The sequence below is a fragment of the Polistes dominula genome, unplaced genomic scaffold, assembly GCF_049000335.1.
Source record: "Polistes dominula isolate Pdom_NZ unplaced genomic scaffold, Pdom_raw_medaka contig_32, whole genome shotgun sequence".
NCBI lineage: Eukaryota > Metazoa > Arthropoda > Insecta > Hymenoptera > Vespidae > Polistes > Polistes dominula.
In genome coordinates, this window is record NW_028300880.1 from 3,581,557 (window position 1) to 3,604,499 (window position 22,943).

The window sequence follows — 22,943 nt, forward strand, 5'->3', positions numbered from 1 at the left end:
ACCTCCCACAAATTCTTTTACATTTCAATTTATTCTTTTACATTACACATCAATCTTATAAATATTTCACTGATTATACAGAACAAAACACAAACTTATTAATTAAACTATATGAAAATTTAATGTCGGAAACTGAATAAACATTCAGTGACTAACACAGTCTTATCAACAGACTTGGTCCTGATCTTGCAATATAAAAATATTATCGAAGAAGTGAAAAAAAAGAATCATGGTTTTTTGTTCAAATAATAATTCAACTCCCTAATCAAGGAAACGTACGGCATTTCAAACATCAACGAAATTACGTAAGAACATATGTAAGTTATTATTAGGTATCCTAAACCAGAAATTATCTAAACAAGAAAACAAAACAATATAATTATATTTAATTAAAATTCATACAAATATTTCGATATGATTAAACAACAAATAATAATACATACGTTTACTACAACATCAAGGTGTTGGGAAGTATCACTTAAATTGTTAAAGGAAGTTATAAAAAATGGATGTAAAAGATAAGCTGCGTATGTTAATCTACTGAACGGTATCCAAACTTTCCAGGCTAGGATACTTTTAACTATACCTAAAATATAAAATTTTTTAATCAATAACGATTAGAAAGTTATAGTATCCAAATAAAAAGAATCGAATCAGATATTTATTTATACCTCCATTGTTTGTAGAACATGCTATAATTATCCATGCTATGCCAATTGCCCATACTGTTCTGCTAAGAGCAGCATAAACAGCAGCAGTTAAACCTGATATTCTGTTCGGATATAATCCAAACAGTACCAATATATTGCATAAACTGCCGAGTATCCAAAATAATAATATCGTTTTCTAAAATAAATAATTAACATTAAGTAAACATTAATATCATCCATAAGCATATTTTCAGGTAAAAAATTGTTGAAAAAATAAACGGCTAGTTTAATCTGTTTACCTTATTCCAATATAAGTTATTGTTTAATTTAACAACAATATATGCAGTAATCACACCAACGAAATAAGGTCCTATTCTAACCAATGGTGAATAATATATTACTCTTGCAGTACTGAATTGTCTGTCGTATCTATAATTCAATAAAACGTTAATTTATTTGATTATATAACACTTTCATTACAGTGTACTTGGACAAGAGGATCATTCTAATAAAATTTGCTTGTACATATTAATTGTTGGAAAGTACTATTACTTGATCAGCCAGTTGTATATGCGAGTTATTAAATGGAAAAATAATATGTAAGTCGCTAGTAATGAAAGTGTTCAATTTAATGGTAAGTATAATAATTAATATTTATATTTACGTGGGAACCCAATCATAAATGTAGGCTATAATGCCAGTTAGGATTATCGATGAGGTAAACAACAGACCCAACAAACTGGCTGCTACTTTGAAGTACCTGAAATAAAATTATGTTAACTAAAGTTTTTGTTTATGCTTTCTAATTTTATTCTATATAGAAATATGTTAATTATAAAGTTAGGATATTTACATTGAAGATAAGAATAACAGGAAAATTGAAATCATGTAGTATTGCATGTCGGCTGCTAAGTACCAACTCCAATTCATACACTACAAAGATTAATATTGATCAAAAATATGTTAAACTTAATATTATTTAATTTATACTATAAAATTATTGAAATTGTTCATACCATATCCTGCAAACTAAATAAATTTTGAATATAAAGAAGATTTCTCCACCAATATTTTTGACAATTTTCGTAGTTTCGTTCCGTTATGTGAAAGAGGGAAGTTTTACTGTTCCACATCATATTTATTTGCAGTAATCCGATTAAAACCATGTATAAAGGTGTCAATCTACAACATCAGAAGTAACGAAAAATAAATAATATATATTTTAAATTATTAAATTTCAAATTTAGAGTAATAATATAATTGTGATGTTCGGAACTAAATGTAAATATAATATAATACACTAAAAACAAATTAAAAAATAAAAAGTAATTTTAATTTCATTGGATTTGTTACGAGAAATTTGTAAATTGCCAAATTCTTTTAAATACTTAGTAAGTATCAATGAATTTTAAATGTCATATACTTCAGTTAATTCTGTTTCAATAAAATGTGGAAAATTTCAAGAATCATGACAAATTATGATAGAATTAGAAAAAGAGATATTTTGGAATACTTTAGCAGCTTTAAATGAACTTCGATCATATGTAGATACGGACCAAATTATTTCGAAATATGCCTAATCATAATTGTCAATAATTCATCATAACTAACTGGATTATTGTTCAACTACCCTAAATTCATTCAAGAACATTCACAGAATTTTTGTCACTGAATTCTCACAACTCACTTTCAATCATTGTACTATCAAACGGTATTGTAACAAATTGATTTTAATCTTAAAGCTGCTGAATATTTAAAAATTTTCATATTGTCATTTTTAAATCATATAAACTTTTTCAATTGTATTCTACTGAATATTTTACTATAGAAATTACTATCATATCATATGTTTATCACGTATTCTTGTGTGAAAAAGTAAAAAAGCGAAAGTCTTGATAATTTAATAAACAAAAATTAAACTAATAAACGTAGATATTTAAGTAGGTAAAATTTGAAATGATTGTCAAGTTGACAAAGTTATTTGATATAATTAAATAGGTAATTTCTATAAAAATATAAATTTTATTATAAAGAAAGGAAAAAAATTTAAACCACGAGATAATAATAACTTTTAAAGACTATGCTAAATATATCGTTCTCTTATAAGAGTACAATTAAAAAATTATTTATTCGATCATCTTTTATCCTCTTTTATCTAAAATTTTTTTATTTTAACTTTTTTCTTTCTTTCTCTTTCTCTATCTCTCTCCCTCTCGCTCTCTTTAAATTTCAATGTAACAGACTTAGTAATATTATTAAGACAGGTAATAATACAATAATAATATCGTTATTAATTTATTTCATAAATTATATAGAATAATCTATGAAATAAGTGCTCCTATTTTAAATCTCCCGTAAAACATTGAAATTAAATACTACGATCAGGAATTGCCATTTTTTGCAATTACCGGTAACAAATATACTTTATATCTTTTTTTTTTTAATAATATTCTTTTACTACTTTATTTTAATGTCCACCTATATACGGGCATTCAAAACAGAGAATCATATTTTTGAACAACTAATATATAAGTTAACAAAAATATTATTAATATTATTATTATAAATTGGCATTAGGAACTCGAAAGTTCATTCATCCTGTCCCTGAGTACGACCTCTATATTCGCGATCTTCGTAGCCTATTTCTTTAAGATCCCTTCTAATATTGTACTCCCATCTACGTCACGGTTTACCTAGTGGTCTTTTTCCGCTCGGTATATCAACTAGTATTTTATGCGCCGTTCGATCCTCCCCCATGCGAATCACGTGACCTGCCAATCTTAATCGTCGTGATTTTACGACGTTAATAATGTCCGGTTTGTTGGACAATCGATGTACTTCTACGTTATGGTATTTTCTTCATTCGCCCGTTTCCTCATCGCGTTTGTACCGAAGATTTTACGAAGAACTTTGTTTTTAAAAACCAAAAATTTCTTTTTGTCTTGTAACGTATGCGACAACCTTTCGCTGCCATAAAGATCTACCGGCAGGATGATTGTTCTGTATATCCTGATTTTTAATCGCTTGGACAGCAACCGCAAGCTGAGTAATTTATTCACCGAATAAAAGAATGCATTGCCTAAATTTATTCTTTTCTTTAGTTCTTCTTTAATTTCGTTTGTCTTTTTTATGAATTATTATTATTGATATTACGAGCATTTTCTTATAATTTTTATACTTAACAAACTTATGCATTCATTATTCCTGATATTTTGAAACATGTAGCATTAACAAAAATTGCCTTACCTTATAAACCTTCTTAGGAAAGCGAGAAAATATAATTTAATTATGTTTAGATAATTATAGGGTTTACTTATACTCTTGTCCATTTCTTTCTTTAAATACAAGTAAGTGACCAGAAAACCACCAAAAAATAAAAATGTATCAACTGGAAATGATGCATTGAATACCACTTGTTCGAAAAAACCATCTGATCTTCTTACAAGAAATGGTTTATTGTCTTAAAATAAACATTAAAGATTGTAAGTAAAATGAAGAAGAAAATCATAATAAATTTAAATGAAATCATTTATATTAATATAAATTGAATTAATTTATAATCATTAGTAACTTACCAAAATAATAATTCGAATATAGCATTGTGTGTAATATAATAATCCATACCATTGTAAGAAATCTTAATCCGTGTACAACCGGAACATCTGAATATACAGATTTTGTTCTAAATATTATTTTCGTGTTTGAATATGCGGAAAAAGCTAACAAAATTTTCCAAAGAATACTTTGGTATTTTAATTCTTCCATTTGATCTTTATTACCGTCTATTGATTCTGGGTTTTCTAAAAACACATTAACATTATGATATTAAATAATTATATGTTTACATAAAGGTATGAACTATTATAACCCTTTTGTTACTTGTTACCAATATACATATCTCACTCATACAATGGTCTCGTATGAAATACTGGAACATATATTAGTAAAAATCCATGCGACGATATGGTACGTACAAAGGATTTTTTATGGAATGATACTAACGCATAAATATGTTACAACAAAAGGGTTACGAATTATTAAATAAATTTACCTATTGTTAAAGAATTATCATTTGCAGGTTCTTGAATGTAATTACCAACTTTCTTTAAACTTTTTTGGTATATCCGAACATCGTAGATCGTTCCTATTATTATTAATAGGATTGTAAGTGCAACTATTACACTAAAAAGAAAAGTAAAAAAAATTTATTATTATATTGTATATTTCATGAGGAACTTACGTAAAATATGAAAGAATTGTTTACATACGTCATTGTAATGAATGTTCCATTTAACAACCATCGATGATCATCAATTAGATCTCTTATTTCAACTAATGTAAAGTCGGCTGAATAAAATTCGCCTTTAGAAAGAGTTCTATTTCTAAACACGGTTTCTAGAAGAGTTGAAAGTTGGTCCTTCGAACAGGATGCTGGTAAGCACATACCTAATATGATTAAATCCTAAAAAAGAAAAAATTAAAAGATTTCATTTAATTTCTAAAATCACTCATCTAATTTTTATAGAAACTTACTTCGTCAGGTATTACAATGTGATATTGTAAAGTGCTATTATGTCGAAAATGAGCGACAAAAAATTTCACTTCAAATGGAGGAAATTCAACCTCGATATGACGATATTTTGAATTGTTTCGTAATACGTCTCGCGATAAATCTAAAGGCTCTCTTTTTCCTGCATCTTCACATTGTTCTCTGCTACCCAACCAATAATTATTTCCATACAAAAATCCTGATGTAGGCTCACCGCTCGCGTCGATTACTTGACAAAAAAAAAAATAGAATACAAAATTCATCATTTTGTTTATCGAATTTAATTTTTATGTGCGGCTTAGGATTATTAAACCAGTAAAGTGGTCGCAAATAAACTGAATTTTGAATTAATTTTTTGTAATTACATAGAGTTGTCCAAAAATATTATAACTTTATTTATTCTCTATTTCGTATTTTTTTTACATTTCATCTTAGTAAGAAATTTATAAGAGCAGGTGCTTTTTCTCAAAACATAGTCGAAATTTTATCCATATTGTAGGGAAAACACTTATGTGTATCCTGCAAAGGATATCTGAATTCCCCGAGAAACCGGTACCACACAAAAGATTAAGAAATGAACACTTTAATGAACAAATAACAAAACGTTTACAAAAATGAACACACAAAAGCAAAAGAAACGCACTTAACTACTTCCCGAAAACAGTCTCGCTCAAACTATCTCGCAAATCGCCAGTTTATTAATCGCTCTTTTTTCGCACTCAATGACACCTTCGTACGCACGTATTGTTCTCGCTTTCTCCAACTTCACGTTCCCAAATTTTGAAATAATTTTTTTTTAATATGGAGTTGTCTAAAATTGTTATAACTTTGTTTACTTTTTATTTCGTATTTTTTTTAGAAAATTTCGTCTTAGTAAGCCACTTATATGAGTAGGTACTTTTCCTCTAAACATATTCAAATTTTATCCTAAATAAAAATGTTTTTTTTTTAAAGTTGCCTATTGTTTATTCTTAATATCTTTTGTGATTATTGTTATTCATCGACATCATATAAATGTATACTTTAAAAAATTGGCTATTTTGTTTTTTTTAGCCAGTACAATTGATGCTAGAATACATAAAATTTTTGCTACTTAAAACTTTAACTATCCAGAAGACTGAAAATGTGCTATTAATTTACAATTTTAAAGTAAAAAGAAATAAATTTATTTTTGAATAGCTGAAATATTAAATACAAGCTATGCATAGTTATTATAATTAGTAGACGTTATTTTTCTTTAAAAAAAATTATTTGTAGGAAGAATAAAATTTCGGAATAATAATATAATATGAAGGGGTTGCGCTCAGGTACGGGAAAAATTGTGGGATTTTTTATTTGGGACAATTTTATTGCAATATATTCAATATGTGACTTTCAGGTAACAACGGCCTATAATATTCGAACTTCTGTGTCTGAAAACTTAAGCGTGAAATTCAACGAAACACTTTTCACTTAACGTTACAAACAAATATATATATATATATATATTAGGTTGGGTAAAAAAAAATGACTTTTTTTTTTTTTTAAGTGCCACGAAAAAATTGGTTGCTAGACACTTTAAAACAATTCTCACCAAATAAGAGCTCTTAATTTTAATAGGAAGATACTCCGCATCGCAGTTTTTTATTGAAGTGAAAACGTCTTTAGAATGGGAGTGATCTGAAAAGTAAAGAAACGGAAACGAAGCTATGTAACGAAGCTATGAAACGGCTGCTATACTAAATAATGAGAGAAAAGAAGACAAACATATAGGATTTAGCCTGCGAGAGAATGAGACGGAATATAGCTATACAGTTTTTCCTATTCTCGGTCTCCTCTTTATGCTATGCCTCGTAGTTATCGCTCCTGGTTGTATATGTGTGTGTTCGTGTGCGATTGCATACTACAAAGCGTGGACACGTATTCCTTCGATAATCGAAATGTTTGTAGGTAGGAGCGATAGAAGGGTACAAGAATAAACAGAGATAAGCACGAAGGTATGCGACAAATGTATAAGGTCCAAGCGAACCGACGGTCGAAATAAAGAAAGAAGGTGCGTGCTCTGTTTTTATTTTACCAAACGTGGTATTTCCTTTCTATTTAAAAATGTTTCTATTTTATTAAAAAATTAATATTAAATTATTTATTTCACAAATATTATAATTAACAATTATGAAATATATAGAATATAATAATTTTATTGTCTGCAATATTTTACAAAAAAATGAAATGATTATCAGATACATCAGAGAAAAAAATTAAACAAAATTGTAGAATATTTTTCTTACAAATATCCAAAGACATGTTTTTTAATTATAATGTTTGCGTATTTAGGAAATTTATACTAATTTTTCAATAAAATAGAAAAGTTTTTAAATCAAAGAAACTAGACACGTGACAAAAACAAATAAACCTTATTTGCTTTATATTTCCAATAAGAATAAAATAATATAACTTATTTTACAAATGTAGAAAAAAATATATAGAAAATAAATTTAAAAAAAAATTTTTAATATTATAAAATAAAATAACGAAAATAGAAATAGATTTTAAAATCGTTGTAATTCCAAACCCCATGAAACGAAAAAAATACGATCACAATTGTTCCCTTCTTTTACAGCATCTTCAGGTATTAGTTGCAACACAAAAAGAAATACTTGTGTGTGGTAACCCATAAATAAAGATATCTCACATTCACAGAAAGTGTGAGAAGTGTAAGAGAAAAGAAATCCATCTACCTGAGTTTCAAAAAAATATATATATTATATTTACTTGGATTAGGACGGCGTATCTTTCTGTCGACAAATATTCTACAATTTTTGTCTCTATCTATGGCTATCGCATTTAGCATTCCATCTTGATGGATAGAATTTTGAAAATATTAGTTTTTATCAGCTACCTACATACAATTATGAAGTACATAGAATATATAATAATTGCATTGTCATAAATATTTAAAAAAAAAAAAGGATTACCAGATACATCGGAGAAAAAGAATTAGAGAATACTGTGTAATAAATGAGGAGCAGCTGACAAATTCCATTCAAAAGCAAGTAAATTACTGTTACATTTTTATATCTTGCTTCTTTATAAAATATATTTGATACCTAAAGATAAAATATGTCTATTAAATTTGATTTTTATATGTTTTTATGAAAAATATCCAAAGAGATGTACTGACCTATGCATATATGAAAATTATATTATAAATTGTGATATTTGCGTATTTAAGAAACTTATAGTAATTTTTCAATAAAATAAAAACATTTGTAGGATGTTGAACGCCCAGCGTGATTCGGTGGAGCTTACCACGGAGCTAAAATTTGAGACTCGTAGTGTATTTAGTTCGATAAGCTGAGAGAGCGATACGATTCAATGCATTTTTTAGATTTCTCGTTGTTCAGATCTTTATTTAGACGAGAGTATTTAGAAAGATAAGTTTGTGGTCCAAAGAATAAGGACGAGATATGTTATTAATAATAAGGGTCTCGAAGTGTGGTAGGCTACAGAGTTGAAAAAACATTTCTAGAGAATATCTTTATTAGATCTTTCATTGCATTCTACCAGAACCTTCGTTCAGTCCAGCAGGATTTTCCATATGTTTCTCGTAACGTCTTTATTTCATCTATTCTAAAATGTTTGTTATATAACGCAATAATGTAGATGAAAACGGAAAATTGAAACCAGACTTACAAAAAAAATTTTATACCTGAGTTTCAAAAAATGGATTATTTATATTTACTTAATTTCTCACGAATTAAATTTCCTTTGATAAACATCCTACGATTTTGTCGTCTATTTATAACTATCGCGCGCATTCAGCATTCTATTTTTATTACTTGAATTTGGAAAAGTGTACTCATTATCAGCTGTTGCACCCAGAGACCATACCGGTGACCTTTCTTGTATATAGTAAAAATATTATAATAAATAAATCCTGCAATTATATTACTCTTGAAACTGTGCATTCGTCTCATTCTCTCGAAACTTAGATTTTTGAAGGTTTCACTTCTAACACGTGTTATCTGCACACATGATTTTTTTTTTCAGTCCAATAGAATAAAATTCATACCTTATTATTTATGATTGTACAGAAAAATGTTCTGGAAAAATTTTGTAGGAAATTTAATGCTCTACAAAAAAGATATTTTATATTTTTTCCGTAAATCTCACCATTTGAATGATATTGAAGATTTAAATTTGATGATTTTTAGAAAAATTTCATTTTTGTTTATGAATTTTATAACTCGACAATAAATGACTATTATAAGATGCGCAATACAAATTTTTGTAGGAAATTAAGTGCTCTATAAAAATGGTGTCTTATGTTTTGGCGAATTAATTAAGCGTTCAAAAGATATTCAGAGACAAAAATCAGTACACATGAAAGTTTGATGATATATATATATATGGGGCATTCAACGTTAAATCAGTCACATTTTACCCCGACCCCTTTTGATTTGGATGAGAGTTTTTTATTCTATGCTACCCTATGAAAAATAATTTTCAGAATTATTTCAAATCTTTTAACCAAACCCAAAAAAAATTTTTAATTTTTGAAAAATATGGCTCTTTTTTTTTGAAATGGTTATAACTTCTTTAAAATTCAACCTATTAGAACGTTTTTTTTTAAATATTTGTTTTCAAATGTACTTTTCAGAAAAAAATACTAAAAATTTCCAAATTATAAAATCCATGAAATTTTCGTATTTTTGAGAAAAACCGTTATTTTCTCGAAGTTCGTTATTTTTCATTTTTTTTTATTTTCTAGAAAAAAACTTTGTCTAAATCTGCGATTATCCCCGCCAGTCCCAGAGTAAGCTGAGTTAGTTTCCTATTTTTTTTATTTAATTAAAAAAAATTTTTAAATAATTTTTTTTTTAAATTAAACTAATGCAATTAAACAATTTTACAATATTATATACTTAAATAATAGTCTCAAAATACAAAGTTTAAAAAAAAATTCAACCTTTCGTTTTTTGCTGAAAGAATATGATGGAATTATTACGTCATTTTTATGTCAGAACATATGACTTAATATTGAGGTCATAAATAAAGTCACTTTTCACTTTAAAAATTTGAAGATGACTTTATGACATACGTATGACATCATTTTAAGGTCTTGTGCTCACTGGGTTCCGTCATGTGTACGAAAAAATTTGAAGATGACTTTATGACGAACGTATGACATCATATGAAGGTCTTATGTTCACTGGGAAAGATCCCTTCCAGAGCATAAATGAATACTACTAATATATTATATAAAATTTAACAATGTGTTTAATAATGTTCAAAATAAAAATACTAGTTTTTTTTTATTTCTTGTTATTATTAGTAAACAAAATTGGATTAATATGAAATATATATTTTACATGATATTTGATTTTTCTAAATTGAAAATAAACGATTTTTTAATTGACTAATTTAAAAGTTGTGTAATTCCATTTGCACAGCATTATTGTGATTAAATTATTCTAAACGAAATTTAAATAATCAAATTACACATTGATAAATAAATAAAAACATCGTTAGATTCTTGAGATAATTAATGAATATTTGTAAATTGACCAATATGCAAAATATTAATTTTCTCGAACCAACAAAAAACGAACTTGCACTATTTTTAAAATAAACGGTCCATATTCTGTGATTCGTCGTATTAACCAAAAGTGCTAAGTGTAAACTGTAATATAGTCTTTGATTTATTAGCTGCGGACAGTTACAATTGGTACTAGGATGTAAATAATTTGCAACTCACAACCTGACTTTTCGAAAAGATTGAAAATGAGCTAGACATATGCATTTTAAATTTAAAAAAGAAAAGAAAAAAAAATATATTTTTTATAGTAATAATTTTAAATAGAAAGTTTTCAAAAAGTTTTTTATTTCAAATAAAAAAATATTTTATAGAAAAGAATATATTCAATTTTTGTTATATTATTCCGATTTAAAAAAAAATAACCTAACTAAATTATTTAAATCTTTGCCTATTTAAAATAATCATTCCTAAAATCTCGTTTAATAATTTATTATATAGAATTACAAAATAAATAATTATTTTGTAGAATAATGTTTAGAATCTTAAATAATAAAAATAATTTGCTTACATACCTTTCAAACTCCATAATAATTGCCGATCAATGGCTTCTCGAAATTCAGTAAGTTCCTTTCCACATTGAGTTGAGTTTAAGAGTTCTGCGTTTGATAACATTGCATAGACAGGCAACGTATGGATCTTTAATTCTTTCATTTGATTTGCTGTACAATAATTAAGAATAAAAAGAAATCCTGCGATTAATTTGAACCCTGGACGTGCCATTTTCACAATGTGATGTTGTTCTGTGTACAATCGTTGAATTTTTTTAATTCATGTTTAATACTTGTCAAAAAAATTCAATTTATAGGCTACTTTCACTTATTTGAATAGTATATGTATTATTGTTACACTGAACAAAAATATAATTAGTACAAAATAATACCTATATTAATATTTAAAAGGAAAGAAACATGAAAAGAGAAGATGAACTAATGATATTACTTGAAACCATACTCGATTAATGATACACGACGAACATGAAAGAACTAAGTGAACTCGTTGAAAAGTTACTACACAACCCAAGTGAAAGTAAATTGCTGTAGGACTTCCTCATAATAAATGTTTTTTTAAAGTCCATTCCTTTTATTATTTATTAATCTACTTGTATAATATTATTTTAATTCTATAATAACCAGTAATACTTTCATAAGTTTTTACGAGCATAAATCATAAGTTCACAAAGACTATGGTCTAATAAAATTCTTCGAATCTGAGTAGAATTTTATTTTAGAAGTAATACTTCTTCTGAGTCTATTAGGGAGAAAATGATGAGAGGGAAATTTTACGGTACGCCCGCATAGCGATATGAAATTAACATTATAAAGTTAGTCGATAAATCTCCCTTAAGTTTAGCGTAGATTGATATCTATATTCAAGATATTTATTTTGGCATTTCTAAGTACACAACACGTGTTTATATTGATACAAGTAAAACTTATTTATGTATTTTTAATTATTGCATACTGTGATGATGATAATAATAAAATAAAATAACTGTGAATATCTTCAAAAAAATTAGTTGTTTATGAATATTAATAATAAAAGTTGTTTGTATAATCTTTTTTAAAGTATTTTTGTATCATTGAAGGTAACTGAGGTATGCATATTTGTTTACAATATTTAAAAATTGTTACTTTATTATTTAATGAATACTTGTATTAAATAAATAAATAATTTATATTAGAAAAAGTTTTGTTTACTTATCGTTAGCTATTCCGATTAATTAAATAATTCTATTAAATAAATAAATAAATAAATTATTTATATTTCACTACTTTATCACGTCGACAACATTTAAACTTTTCTTTCTCCTTTTAAAATCGAATGCTTCAAAGGTCGATAACTTTTGCAAAAGTAATTATTGCAAATAAATTAAAAGTAATAAAAATTGACGATATATATAACAACTTGATAACCTTAAATGAATGCATTTTCAAACACCTTTCACTTTCTATATTTGATATGTTGCTTTTCTTACCATCTAGTAAAGTAACATTTAATAATATTTTATAAATGGTAATTAAAAGAATATATATAAATATATATTATAAAGTTTGTGACATCCCAGAAGGGGATGTCAACGAACAAGAACAATTTCAAAGATAATTTCTTTTGACTCGGTCACGCCACCAGCGTTTACTCGGTCAAAGGAAGATGTGCCCTGTTTAGGGTCAATCTGTAAAGCCAGACTTTACCCGGGATCTGGGCTAAGAGAGAGAGTAACCCACCAAACGAGTAAATGATAGTGTTTTACCCGATGTTACTATTACTTTAAGATGTTTAAGATTTCCTGGAAGATGGCCTTTCCTTGGTCGTTTGATCGTCAGACCCCTGAAGCTGCTCGGGTTCCGTAGTGCTAGCGCCGTGTAGGTAGGCAACAGGATTTGTGTATGAAGAGGAAATAAATTCAACTTTGCACAAACACTTCCAATTTTACGAAAATAACAGTATATTACTAAATAAAGTTAAAATTACACAAGATCTTTATTAACAGTAAAGCAAAATAAGGTACTAATATGGTTAAGTTAGAAGTTAAGTTTAGTCGCGAAGAGTAAGTAAACGATAGATGCTGTAAATCGCTAACAAAGTAAAGGCTAATTTTAATGCGAACTCTACTGCGGAATATGGTAGACTGCCGGCAGGGAAGAACACAGTTTTTCCCGTCGGGCCCAATCCGAAAGGGTGGGAAAACCTCCCACTTGCGCAAAATACCTCCCTCACTACCCACTTTCATTCGGTAAACTGCAGATTTTGGGATGTTACATGCTGCTGACTACGATTCCTCGAAATGGAAAAATATCAGTTTTATCGTTTTTCATCTAAACAGATATCAGTTACGGTTACCCGTAGATTTTACAAAAAGTCACGCGCGTTCTATCTTTGAAGCGTGATCTCAACTATAGTCAGCAAGAAAGTGGATACTGTAGGACTGCAAAAGTCTACCCTTTACTTACCTCCTCACGATCATGAACGACAATGGATCCTTGCCATCACATTTACGTGTGATCAACTAATGCCAATATCGATGGTCGTTCATGAAAGTGGTTATAAGACAAAATTAGGAGTACAATTTTACAAGGTACGAATATAGCTAAATAGTAATCGACTAACGACTTACAAATAGGACACTCGCATAATTGGCGCAGCAAAGTTCGAAATTAGTCGTCACTGGGACGTGACAAGTTATTTTTAAAAATTCTGAAATATTGACATAGTATTAAGTTTCTTTGTCTCTTCCAAGATATTTATTTGTTTTTCTTTTTTCCTTTTTTTTCTTTTTTCCTTTTTTTTTCTTTTAGTTACAGGCACACTACAAATGTACTTTTGTTATTTGTTATATATGGGCCGCTTATTTGGAAAGTGGCCTAACTCCATTTTCCAAGAACATCGAGTTAGCTACCGTAATAGTACATTTTTACATGATCTTTTAATTTTGAAGCCATTTTCTACAAATATATTTAAAATCATGAAAATTTTGTGACTAGAAAATTAGCTGTTCAATGGAATCATGAAAATTATATTTTGAAAGTTGCTTATCTAAATTCTTCATTTATTATTTTCTGGTTGCACCTGGTTATTGTACAACTTCATGTTGTGTGTATCATGTTATATAAATATGATAATACTTTATTGTAAATAAAATGTGAGATATGATAATTTTGTATGAAACAAATTATTATAAAACGCAATTTTTAAATGGGTACAAAATTTTAACGGTAAATTGAGAAATTGGTTAAAAATATGTTGAATGCATTTTATCTGAAATGAACCGTATAAAATATTTTATAAGACATCAATGAATGAGAATGAAAATTGGAACATCTACAATTTATTACCAAATCTGAGTAGACCAAAAAAGTTCGACAATATTATATTGTAATACCACTGCATGAAAATATCAGAATAATTACAACAGCAAAATTCAAGAACACAATGGACCTATTACGATTTATACGATACAATAATTTGATATTCTTTTTATAGATAGATAAATTAACTATAAAATTGCGCTTTAAACGGCAATTAAGAAAATTAGGAAAATAAATTATCTACAAGTTTAAATTCACATTGGCATCAATATCAATCGATGAAGCAGGTTACTTTCCAAAAAATAATATGTATTACCATTTTTTTTTTTAACAAAGTGAAAACTTCTTTAGAATAGGGAGTGATATGAAAAAATCATGTTTGCAGATAACACGTGTTAGAAGTGAAACGCTCTTAAAACCAAGCTACGAGAGAGTGAGTCGAAAAAAGACTATCAAGAATTAGATAATTGTAGAATTTATTTATTATAATATTCTTACTATATATAATATTTAAATAAATATATTAATTACACTGAATGAAAACTTAGTATCGAAAACTGAAAGTTCACTTGGTAGCTAACACAGACTTATCAACTAAAAAAACAGCCTTACTAGCTAAAACATAAAGAACGGATGAAAGTAAATTATGTATCACAATAATGATTTTAGTTTCTTCCTAATCTTACAATATAAAATTACTATAATAAAAGTGAAATAAAAAGAATCATGTTCTCTTGTTAAAATAATTAATTCACTCCCTCAACAAGAAAACGTACGACATTACAAACATCAACGAAAAACCGTAAGAACATATATAAGTTACAATTAGGTATCCTAAATCAGAAAGTCCCTAAAAAAAGAAAACAAAACAATATAATGATATTTACCTAAATTTCATATTAATCTATCGATATAATCAAACAAAATAGAATAATACATACATTTGGTAGAGCATTAAATTGCAGGGAAGACTTACTTCAAAGGTTAAAAGAAATTATAAGAATTGGATTTAAAAGATAGACTGAATAAGTTAATCTACTAAATGGTATCCAACTTTTCCACGAAAGAATACGATTCACTATACCTAAAATATAAAATTTTTTAATCAATAACGATTAGAAAGTAATGTACGATCCGAAAGGATCATACGGTAATTAGCGGTATTCGAAATTCGCGCGTGTCCGCCTCCATCGATTAGGATTCTAGATCGATACTCATTGTGAGCATCGATCTGTTAGGCCTGACGTGGACCATATCTGCTTAGATGTATTATCTTGATCCCTTGGAAAACCTGTCTTAACCTGCTAGGGCTAGTAGATAAAACCTACACTTGCGCTGCATACTAATTTAAGGAACATCTGTTTCTACTTTTTCACGCCGAACATAAAATTTGGAATTTTAAACAATCCCCCACTGCACCATGAGAACACCAATAAGAATCCCTTAACTTATGAAAAACGCCCTTCTTCTAGAACATTCCTTGTTCCGATTTCCCTTAAAAGGGGCCCCTTCGACATCCGAAACTCTCTTCTATCTTGGCCGTTACGCTTGTAAGTCGTTTTGTATCCGAACGTAAATCTGTTGTAAATAAAATTTATTCTTTCCAAAACTTGGAAATCCTTGTTTTTAATACAATCACAAGAATTCAATAGGCCGAATTCTTACGTTATCCGGAAATCAACGCGAATTTAACTTCACGTGAACATTTCCGCGTAACAGATCAACTACCAGTAACTATCGAAGCGCTCCTCTAGTTACCCCCACCTCTCGCATCCCCACTTCTCAGTCCCCTAGTACATACCTGTGCTGCCAGATCGTGGGTAAATCTTACCCTCTCCCTGTGCCACTGGGATTGCACACAATGAAAGTTATCCATGTCCGTGTGTTTGGGATGTCGAAAGAAGTCGAGTGTAACCGAAGTTGGCGGGCACGCTGGAGTGGCACACTATGAAAGCGACTCGTGTCCATGTGTTCGGACACTCGTGTTTCGATACGAAGTGATTTATCATTTTGAAAAAATTAATTTTTTTTTTTGTATTTTTCGAAAGTAGACTTATGTAGAATTATCATACAAAAATTTTAGAACGATCCGAGCAGTTTAAGTATATTATTTTGCGACCCAAACACATAGAAATATTACAGATAGAGGAGACAAACCATCTGCGATGGTGTAAGTGGAAATGTCTCTGCATGAATATAGCAGCAAAAAACAAAAGGTTGATATTGACCTGACAAAAACAGAATTACTTGAAAGATGTTTAGGTGGCCACATATTTAAAATAATAATGAGTGCTTCAACAAATGCGTTTGGTCTATGGTACCTAAACACCTATTTAATGATAAAGAAATTGTTGAAATAGCTTTTAAATTGGCAGCTTGTATATTCAACGAAGGTTTTGAACCAATACTGAAAATAATGCACTTTTTCGGGATAAGACTTGGCCCTATCGCAGTTAATTACGCTAGTAACCGCGACAACACGCGTGTGCGCTCAGCCAATCGTTTGAGCGGAGAATCTTTAAAAGAGGCCAGGACACAACGAAAAAAGGCTAGAGTGGAAGATAATGAGTATTTTGAAGAAGCAGAAGGCATACTGTATGGTGCAGACATCGCAGAATAAGGTAAAGTCAGACTTTTTAAAAATTTGTTAAAAGAAACTTTAAACGCGTTTTTCTCGAAACAACGTTTTTTCGGTTGGCGGGCATGATATCTCCGAAACTACTCAACCGATCCTTCTGAAATTTTAACCACATACTCTACACATGAATGGCTATCTCGCATGCTATAACAAAGTCAAAATATTAATTTTTACTACTTCTTTTTTTTACAAAAAACTGCGAAAAAAATCAACGAGTTTTTCTTTTTCGAAAAATGGCCGTCATTTTGTTTTGTTTTCATAAAAATTGATTGTTTTAGCATACCTGATAGCCATTGTCATACTGAATTTAAAACCGTTTAATTTTGTTGTTTTAGATCACCTGTTCTCAAATTTCGATGCCCGCCAACAGCATACCTATTTTAGAAGGGTTCACGTTTGTCAGCCAATTTTGGATGTCAAAAAACGTTAAAAACAATAAAAAAAAAATTTTTCTTGTACTTCTAGAGTGTATTTATCATACCTAACCACTTTCATATGTATATGTATCCTACAAAGCCTAAAAAAAAATCGTGAAAATAACCTTTTTTCGGCGTAAAAACCAGAATGAACCCTTAAAAGATTGGAAAAGATAAAAAAGAAAAACCTTTTTTGGGTCACCAAAAACACGTTTCCCGACGATATCTGAAAAACTAGAAACCGTTCGTCGTGTTAATCCCTATCATAAACCCCCTCACACGAGTCGCTTTCATAGTGTGCCACTCCGGCGTGCCCGCCAACTTCGGTTACACTCGACTTCTTTCGATATCCCGAACACACGACATGGATAACTTTCATTGTGTGCAATCCCAGTGGCACAGGGAGAGGGTAAGATTTACCCACGATCTGACAGCACAGGTGCATACGCCCTGCTGGGCCAGTACAAAGAGACATTCATCCTATTTCTTCACCGGACGCCTACGACTACACATCTTCAAAGATTATAGAGGCTATATTGGACAAAGGCTTTAAAAATTCACAAAGGACAACGGAGAGATCACCTTAATCTTTAAGTCTTGCGAAGGCAAGCCTATTCGACGTAACAACCCTTCAGATTGTGATTGCTATATTTCAGGAGGGCGAGAGGTGAGATCTTTCCATTACATATTTCGCATCGACGGTATTTTACCGCGTGGTAACACCACGTGGTGGACTCTCATTGTTATAATTAAATATCATCAAGGGTTTTTATGCCGCAAGGATTTTCCTTGACGAGCCAATAAAAAAAGGCATTGTTTCTTTGTTTGGCTCAATCACGTGTTTTATTTTACCCCTTAACCTAATCCTTTATTCTCCACTTCATGACATACAACTAATTATCAGAGGATTTTGCATTGAAGAATCTTTTGGTCACAACAAGTAATATTATCAAATTAAAAAATCGAATCAGATATTTATTTATACCTCCATTAGTTGTAGAACATGTTATAATTATCCATGCTATGCCAATTGCCCATACTGTTCTGCTGAGACCAATGTAAAAAGCAGCAGTTAAACCTGATATTTTGTTCAGATATAATCCAAAAAGTACCAATATATTGCACAAACTGCCGAGTATCCAAAATAATAATATCGTTTTTTAAAATCAATATTTAACATTAAGTAAACATTAATATCATCCATAAGCATATGTAAAGATAAAAAATTGTTGAAAAAGTAAACGGTTAGTTTAATCTGTTTACCTTATTCCAATATAATTTATTGTTTAATTTAACAACAATATATGCAGTAATCACACCAACGAAATAAGGTCCTATTCTAACCAATGGTAAATAGTACTTTATACTTGCAGTACTGTCTGTCGTATCTATAATTCAATAAAACGTTAATTTATTTGATTATATAACACTTTCATTACAGTGTACTTGGACAAGAGGATCATTCTATTAAAATTCGTTTGTACAAATTAATTGCTGAAAAGTACTATTATTTGATCGACCAGTTGTATTACTAATTATTACATGGAAAAATAATATGTAAGACGCTAGTAATGAAAGTGTTCAATATAATGTTAGTATGATAATTAATATTCATATTTACGTTGAAACCCAATCATAAATGTAGGCTATAACGCCAGTTAGGATTATCGATGAAGTAAATAACAGACACATCAAACCGGCTGATACTTTGAAGTACCTGAAATAAAATTATGTTATCTAAAGTTTTTGTTTATGCTTTCTAATTTTATTCTATATAGAAATAACTTAATTATAAAGTAAGGATATTTACATTGAAGATAAGAATAACAGGAAAATTGAAATCATGTAATATTGCATGTCGGCTGCTATGTACCAACTCCAGCTCATGTACTTCAAAGATTAATATTGATCAGAAATGTTATACCTAGTATTAAATTTTTTATACGAAAATTATTGAAATTGTTTGTACCATATCCTGGAAACTAAAGAAATTTTGAATATAAAGAAGATTTCTCAACCAATATTTTTGACAATTTTTGTGGTTACGTTCCGTTATGGAAATGAGGAAAGTTTTACTGTACTACGTTGTATTTATTTGCAATAATCCGATAAATATCATGAAAGTAGGTGTCAATCTAAAATAGGAGAAGTAGCGAAAAATAAATAAGATAGATTGAAATTATTATATTTTTAATTTTGTGTAATACTAAACTCTTGATATTCAGTTTCTAACAATTCTATTTGGTAAACATATTCTCTAATTTTTAATTTTGGTGGTTACAAAAAATATTAGAAATATTAACGGGAAATAAATATTGACAACTTCCAAAATGAGAAAAGCTTTCTATTCTATTTGTTTTCGTTAAACTAGTAATTTTTATTTGAAAATGTTAATATTATCAAACAGTGTTTTAATAAAATAATTTATTTGTTGAAGTTTATGATAGAGGAAGACTTGTCATGTTAAATCAGAATGCCATTTTCTGCAATTCCCTGTAGCAGGTATATTTTATTTCTTTTTTTATATCAATATTTTTTTGCTGCTTTATGTTATTGTCAACCTATATACAGATCTTCAAAACAAAGGATCATATTTACTAACGACTAATATACAGGTTAAAAAAAATATTATTATTATTGATATAACGAAATTTCTCTTATCATTTTTATACTTAACAAACTTGTGTATAAATTATTCCTGATATTTTAAAAAATTTAGCATTAACAAAAATTGTCACCTCAAAATTTAAACTTTCCAGAATACTGAAAATTAACTACTACTTTAAATTTAAAAATAAAGAGGATTAAATGTTCTCTTGAATAGCTGGGCATACTTGTAATAATTTGTAGACAAACCTTTTCTGAAAAAAAAAATTTATAAAAAAAATACAATTTCGGTTTTTATATTATTGTTTCTTCCTTAAAGAAAGTAACCAAACATACTCATATATATACATATGCTTGAATAAAATTATCATTCTAAAAATCTCGTTTATAATAAAATGAATTATTATCTTCCACAATAATATTTAAAATCTCTAGTAATAGAAATTATTTTTCATTACTTTCACTTACCTTTTAAGCTCCATAATATGTGCTGATCAACGGCTTGTCGAAATTCAATAAGTTCCTTGCTACATTGAGTTGAGTTTAAAAGTTCTGAGTTTGCTAACATTGCATAAACTGACAATGTATGTGTCTTCCATTCTTTCGTTCCATTTGCTGAACAAAAATTAATAAACATAATAAATGCTTCAAAATACTCTAGCAATTGAAACCCTGAACGTGCCATTTTCACTGTGTGATGTTGTTCTTGTTACATTCGTTGTATGTCTTTTACTCCTATATAATACTGGTCGAAATAATTTTATTTTCCCTACGCTAGTTGTTTTGAAAAGTATCAATTTTGATGTTACACTAGAATAATAAAAATATTGCGAAATAATACAAAATAGTACCTGTATTATGTCCTTTAACTATTAACTTCTATAGCAATCATAAATCAAATTACGGCGACCCTTTTTTTTCACATTTGTAAGAATTTTACAGAATCATTTTTGATACCAAGATTTTATTCTACATAAAGATTTAAAAAGAAAAACAAATAAACAGCAGACGAGCGAATGATATTATTTGAAATTATATCTTATTATCAATACACGGGAAACGTGAAAAATCTATGAGCGTTAACTGGAATGATATCCCACTAATTAAAGCGAATGATAATCGTTGCTTGACTGCGTATCAAAAAAGGTCTTATTTTATCCCTTAATTTATCCCTCCTTGAATTTCGGCCATCCCCACAAAAACCATTAAAATTATCATTTTAGATTATGACCTATAATCATTACGTTACTCACAGTTACGGATTAATCAGCTTAAGAAATTTTTCTAGTCAATTTACTTTCTTTGTCTATTTACATTTTCATTATTTTTTTATATCAATTACTCATAGTTCCTTCAATCAATGGATATTTCATAAACTTCTTTTAGGATGAATGTTAAAAGAAATGTATTTTCTATAAAACAATTCTAGAAATTAGTAGTTTATATTCAACTGTGTATTAATAAATCATATATTATATATATATATTGTTATTAATACGAAAGAAATTTATGTTCTAGTCTAAAAATGTGGATTTTTAGTTCGATTTTAAGATTACTTAGGCAATAAATATGAAGCTTTAAAGTGTAAACTTTATTCTCCATGGAATAATTAATCATCTTTTATATTATTGCTTCATGGGTAAAACAAATATTATATTCCCTAAAAGTAGAAGATATATAATTTTTTTATAAATAATTAAGTTCATACACTACGTGCGCTCAAGATAATCGGAATAAATTAGGAGTAAATAACTAATTAAAAATATTTTATCTTATGCTTAGGAGTAATATAGCAAAAAAATACACAAATATTTAAAAAAACCTTAAAATCCCTAAGATTCTTTAAAAAACGACATTAAAAACATCTTTTACCTGTAACACTTTTTTTCTGCAAAGAAGACATCTTTCCCATCAAAGGTTAAAAAATTTCCAAAGAATTGTAAAAAATCATTTAAGTGTTCTGGTTTTTGATTTTTTACAATGCATTAGTATTCTTATTTACTTAATAAATTTGGATTTTTCAAAACTGCGATACAAATATCTCATCATATAAAGCAATTTATCTTTATTCCAAATATCATTATAAAGTTTCTATTTTTAATTTATTTCGTATGTTGTTGACAAGGTAAAAAAACTATAGATAACCTGCTGCCCGGACAGTTTTAAAAAGTCGTTTGAACAAATGATCGTGCGTTGTTTTGGAAATCAATAATTGCCTAAATATAAACAAAATGCTTGAGGCGAGAGAAACATTTTTAATGTTCGGTTTTCTACGTATCGACCGAAGTAACAATTCAAAGTCGAACAAACAGTTTTTTATGGTTACTGTGTTACCTAAGTTGGCTGGGAAAAAAGAATCATGATTAAATTTATATGCGAGTGAAAATAATGACGCATATTATATATAAAATTGCCTACTCTCGGTCGAGTTTATTTTTTTATGAATGGTAAATGTTTTATTGTCACACCCTATTCGTGCCTATGTGGAACTGGTGAAAAAAAACGCTATAAAATTTTTAGTTTGATATTATGTAAAATAGTGAGCATCCAACGAATAAAAAATGGGTCATTTAATCAACTACAATTAAACCCACTATAATTATTTATTATAATTTATTTTCACAACTATAAAGAGTATTTATTTTATTATATTTATTCAGTTAATATAAATCTGTAAAAACCTATCCACGTTCTCCGAT

At 28.4% G+C, this 22,943-nt stretch overlaps 1 protein-coding gene and 1 long non-coding RNA gene across 2 annotated transcripts; both read right to left on the minus strand.

Moving 5' to 3' along the window:
* Position 1: 1 nt before the first annotated feature.
* LOC149033578 (nose resistant to fluoxetine protein 6-like) lies at positions 2-12,361 on the minus strand. The gene is made up of 13 exons (XM_089175636.1): positions 11,290-12,361; positions 5,184-5,428; positions 4,919-5,112; positions 4,702-4,832; positions 4,226-4,450; positions 3,897-4,110; positions 1,667-1,832; positions 1,504-1,583; positions 1,315-1,410; positions 950-1,079; positions 672-846; positions 444-586; positions 2-353 (listed from the first exon to the last, which is right to left on the minus strand). The coding sequence occupies exons 1-13, from the start codon at positions 11,495-11,497 to the stop codon at positions 228-230; spliced, it is 2,133 nt and encodes a 710-aa protein (XP_089031762.1). The 5' UTR covers positions 11,498-12,361; the 3' UTR covers positions 2-227.
* Positions 12,362-15,047: 2,686 nt separating this feature from the next.
* Positions 15,048-18,976, minus strand: LOC149033579 (uncharacterized). The gene is made up of 3 exons (XR_016177670.1): positions 18,901-18,976; positions 15,525-18,765; positions 15,048-15,433 (listed from the first exon to the last, which is right to left on the minus strand). It is a non-coding gene; the product is annotated as an uncharacterized LOC149033579 (long non-coding RNA).
* Between the last annotated feature and the right edge of the window lie 3,967 nt (positions 18,977-22,943).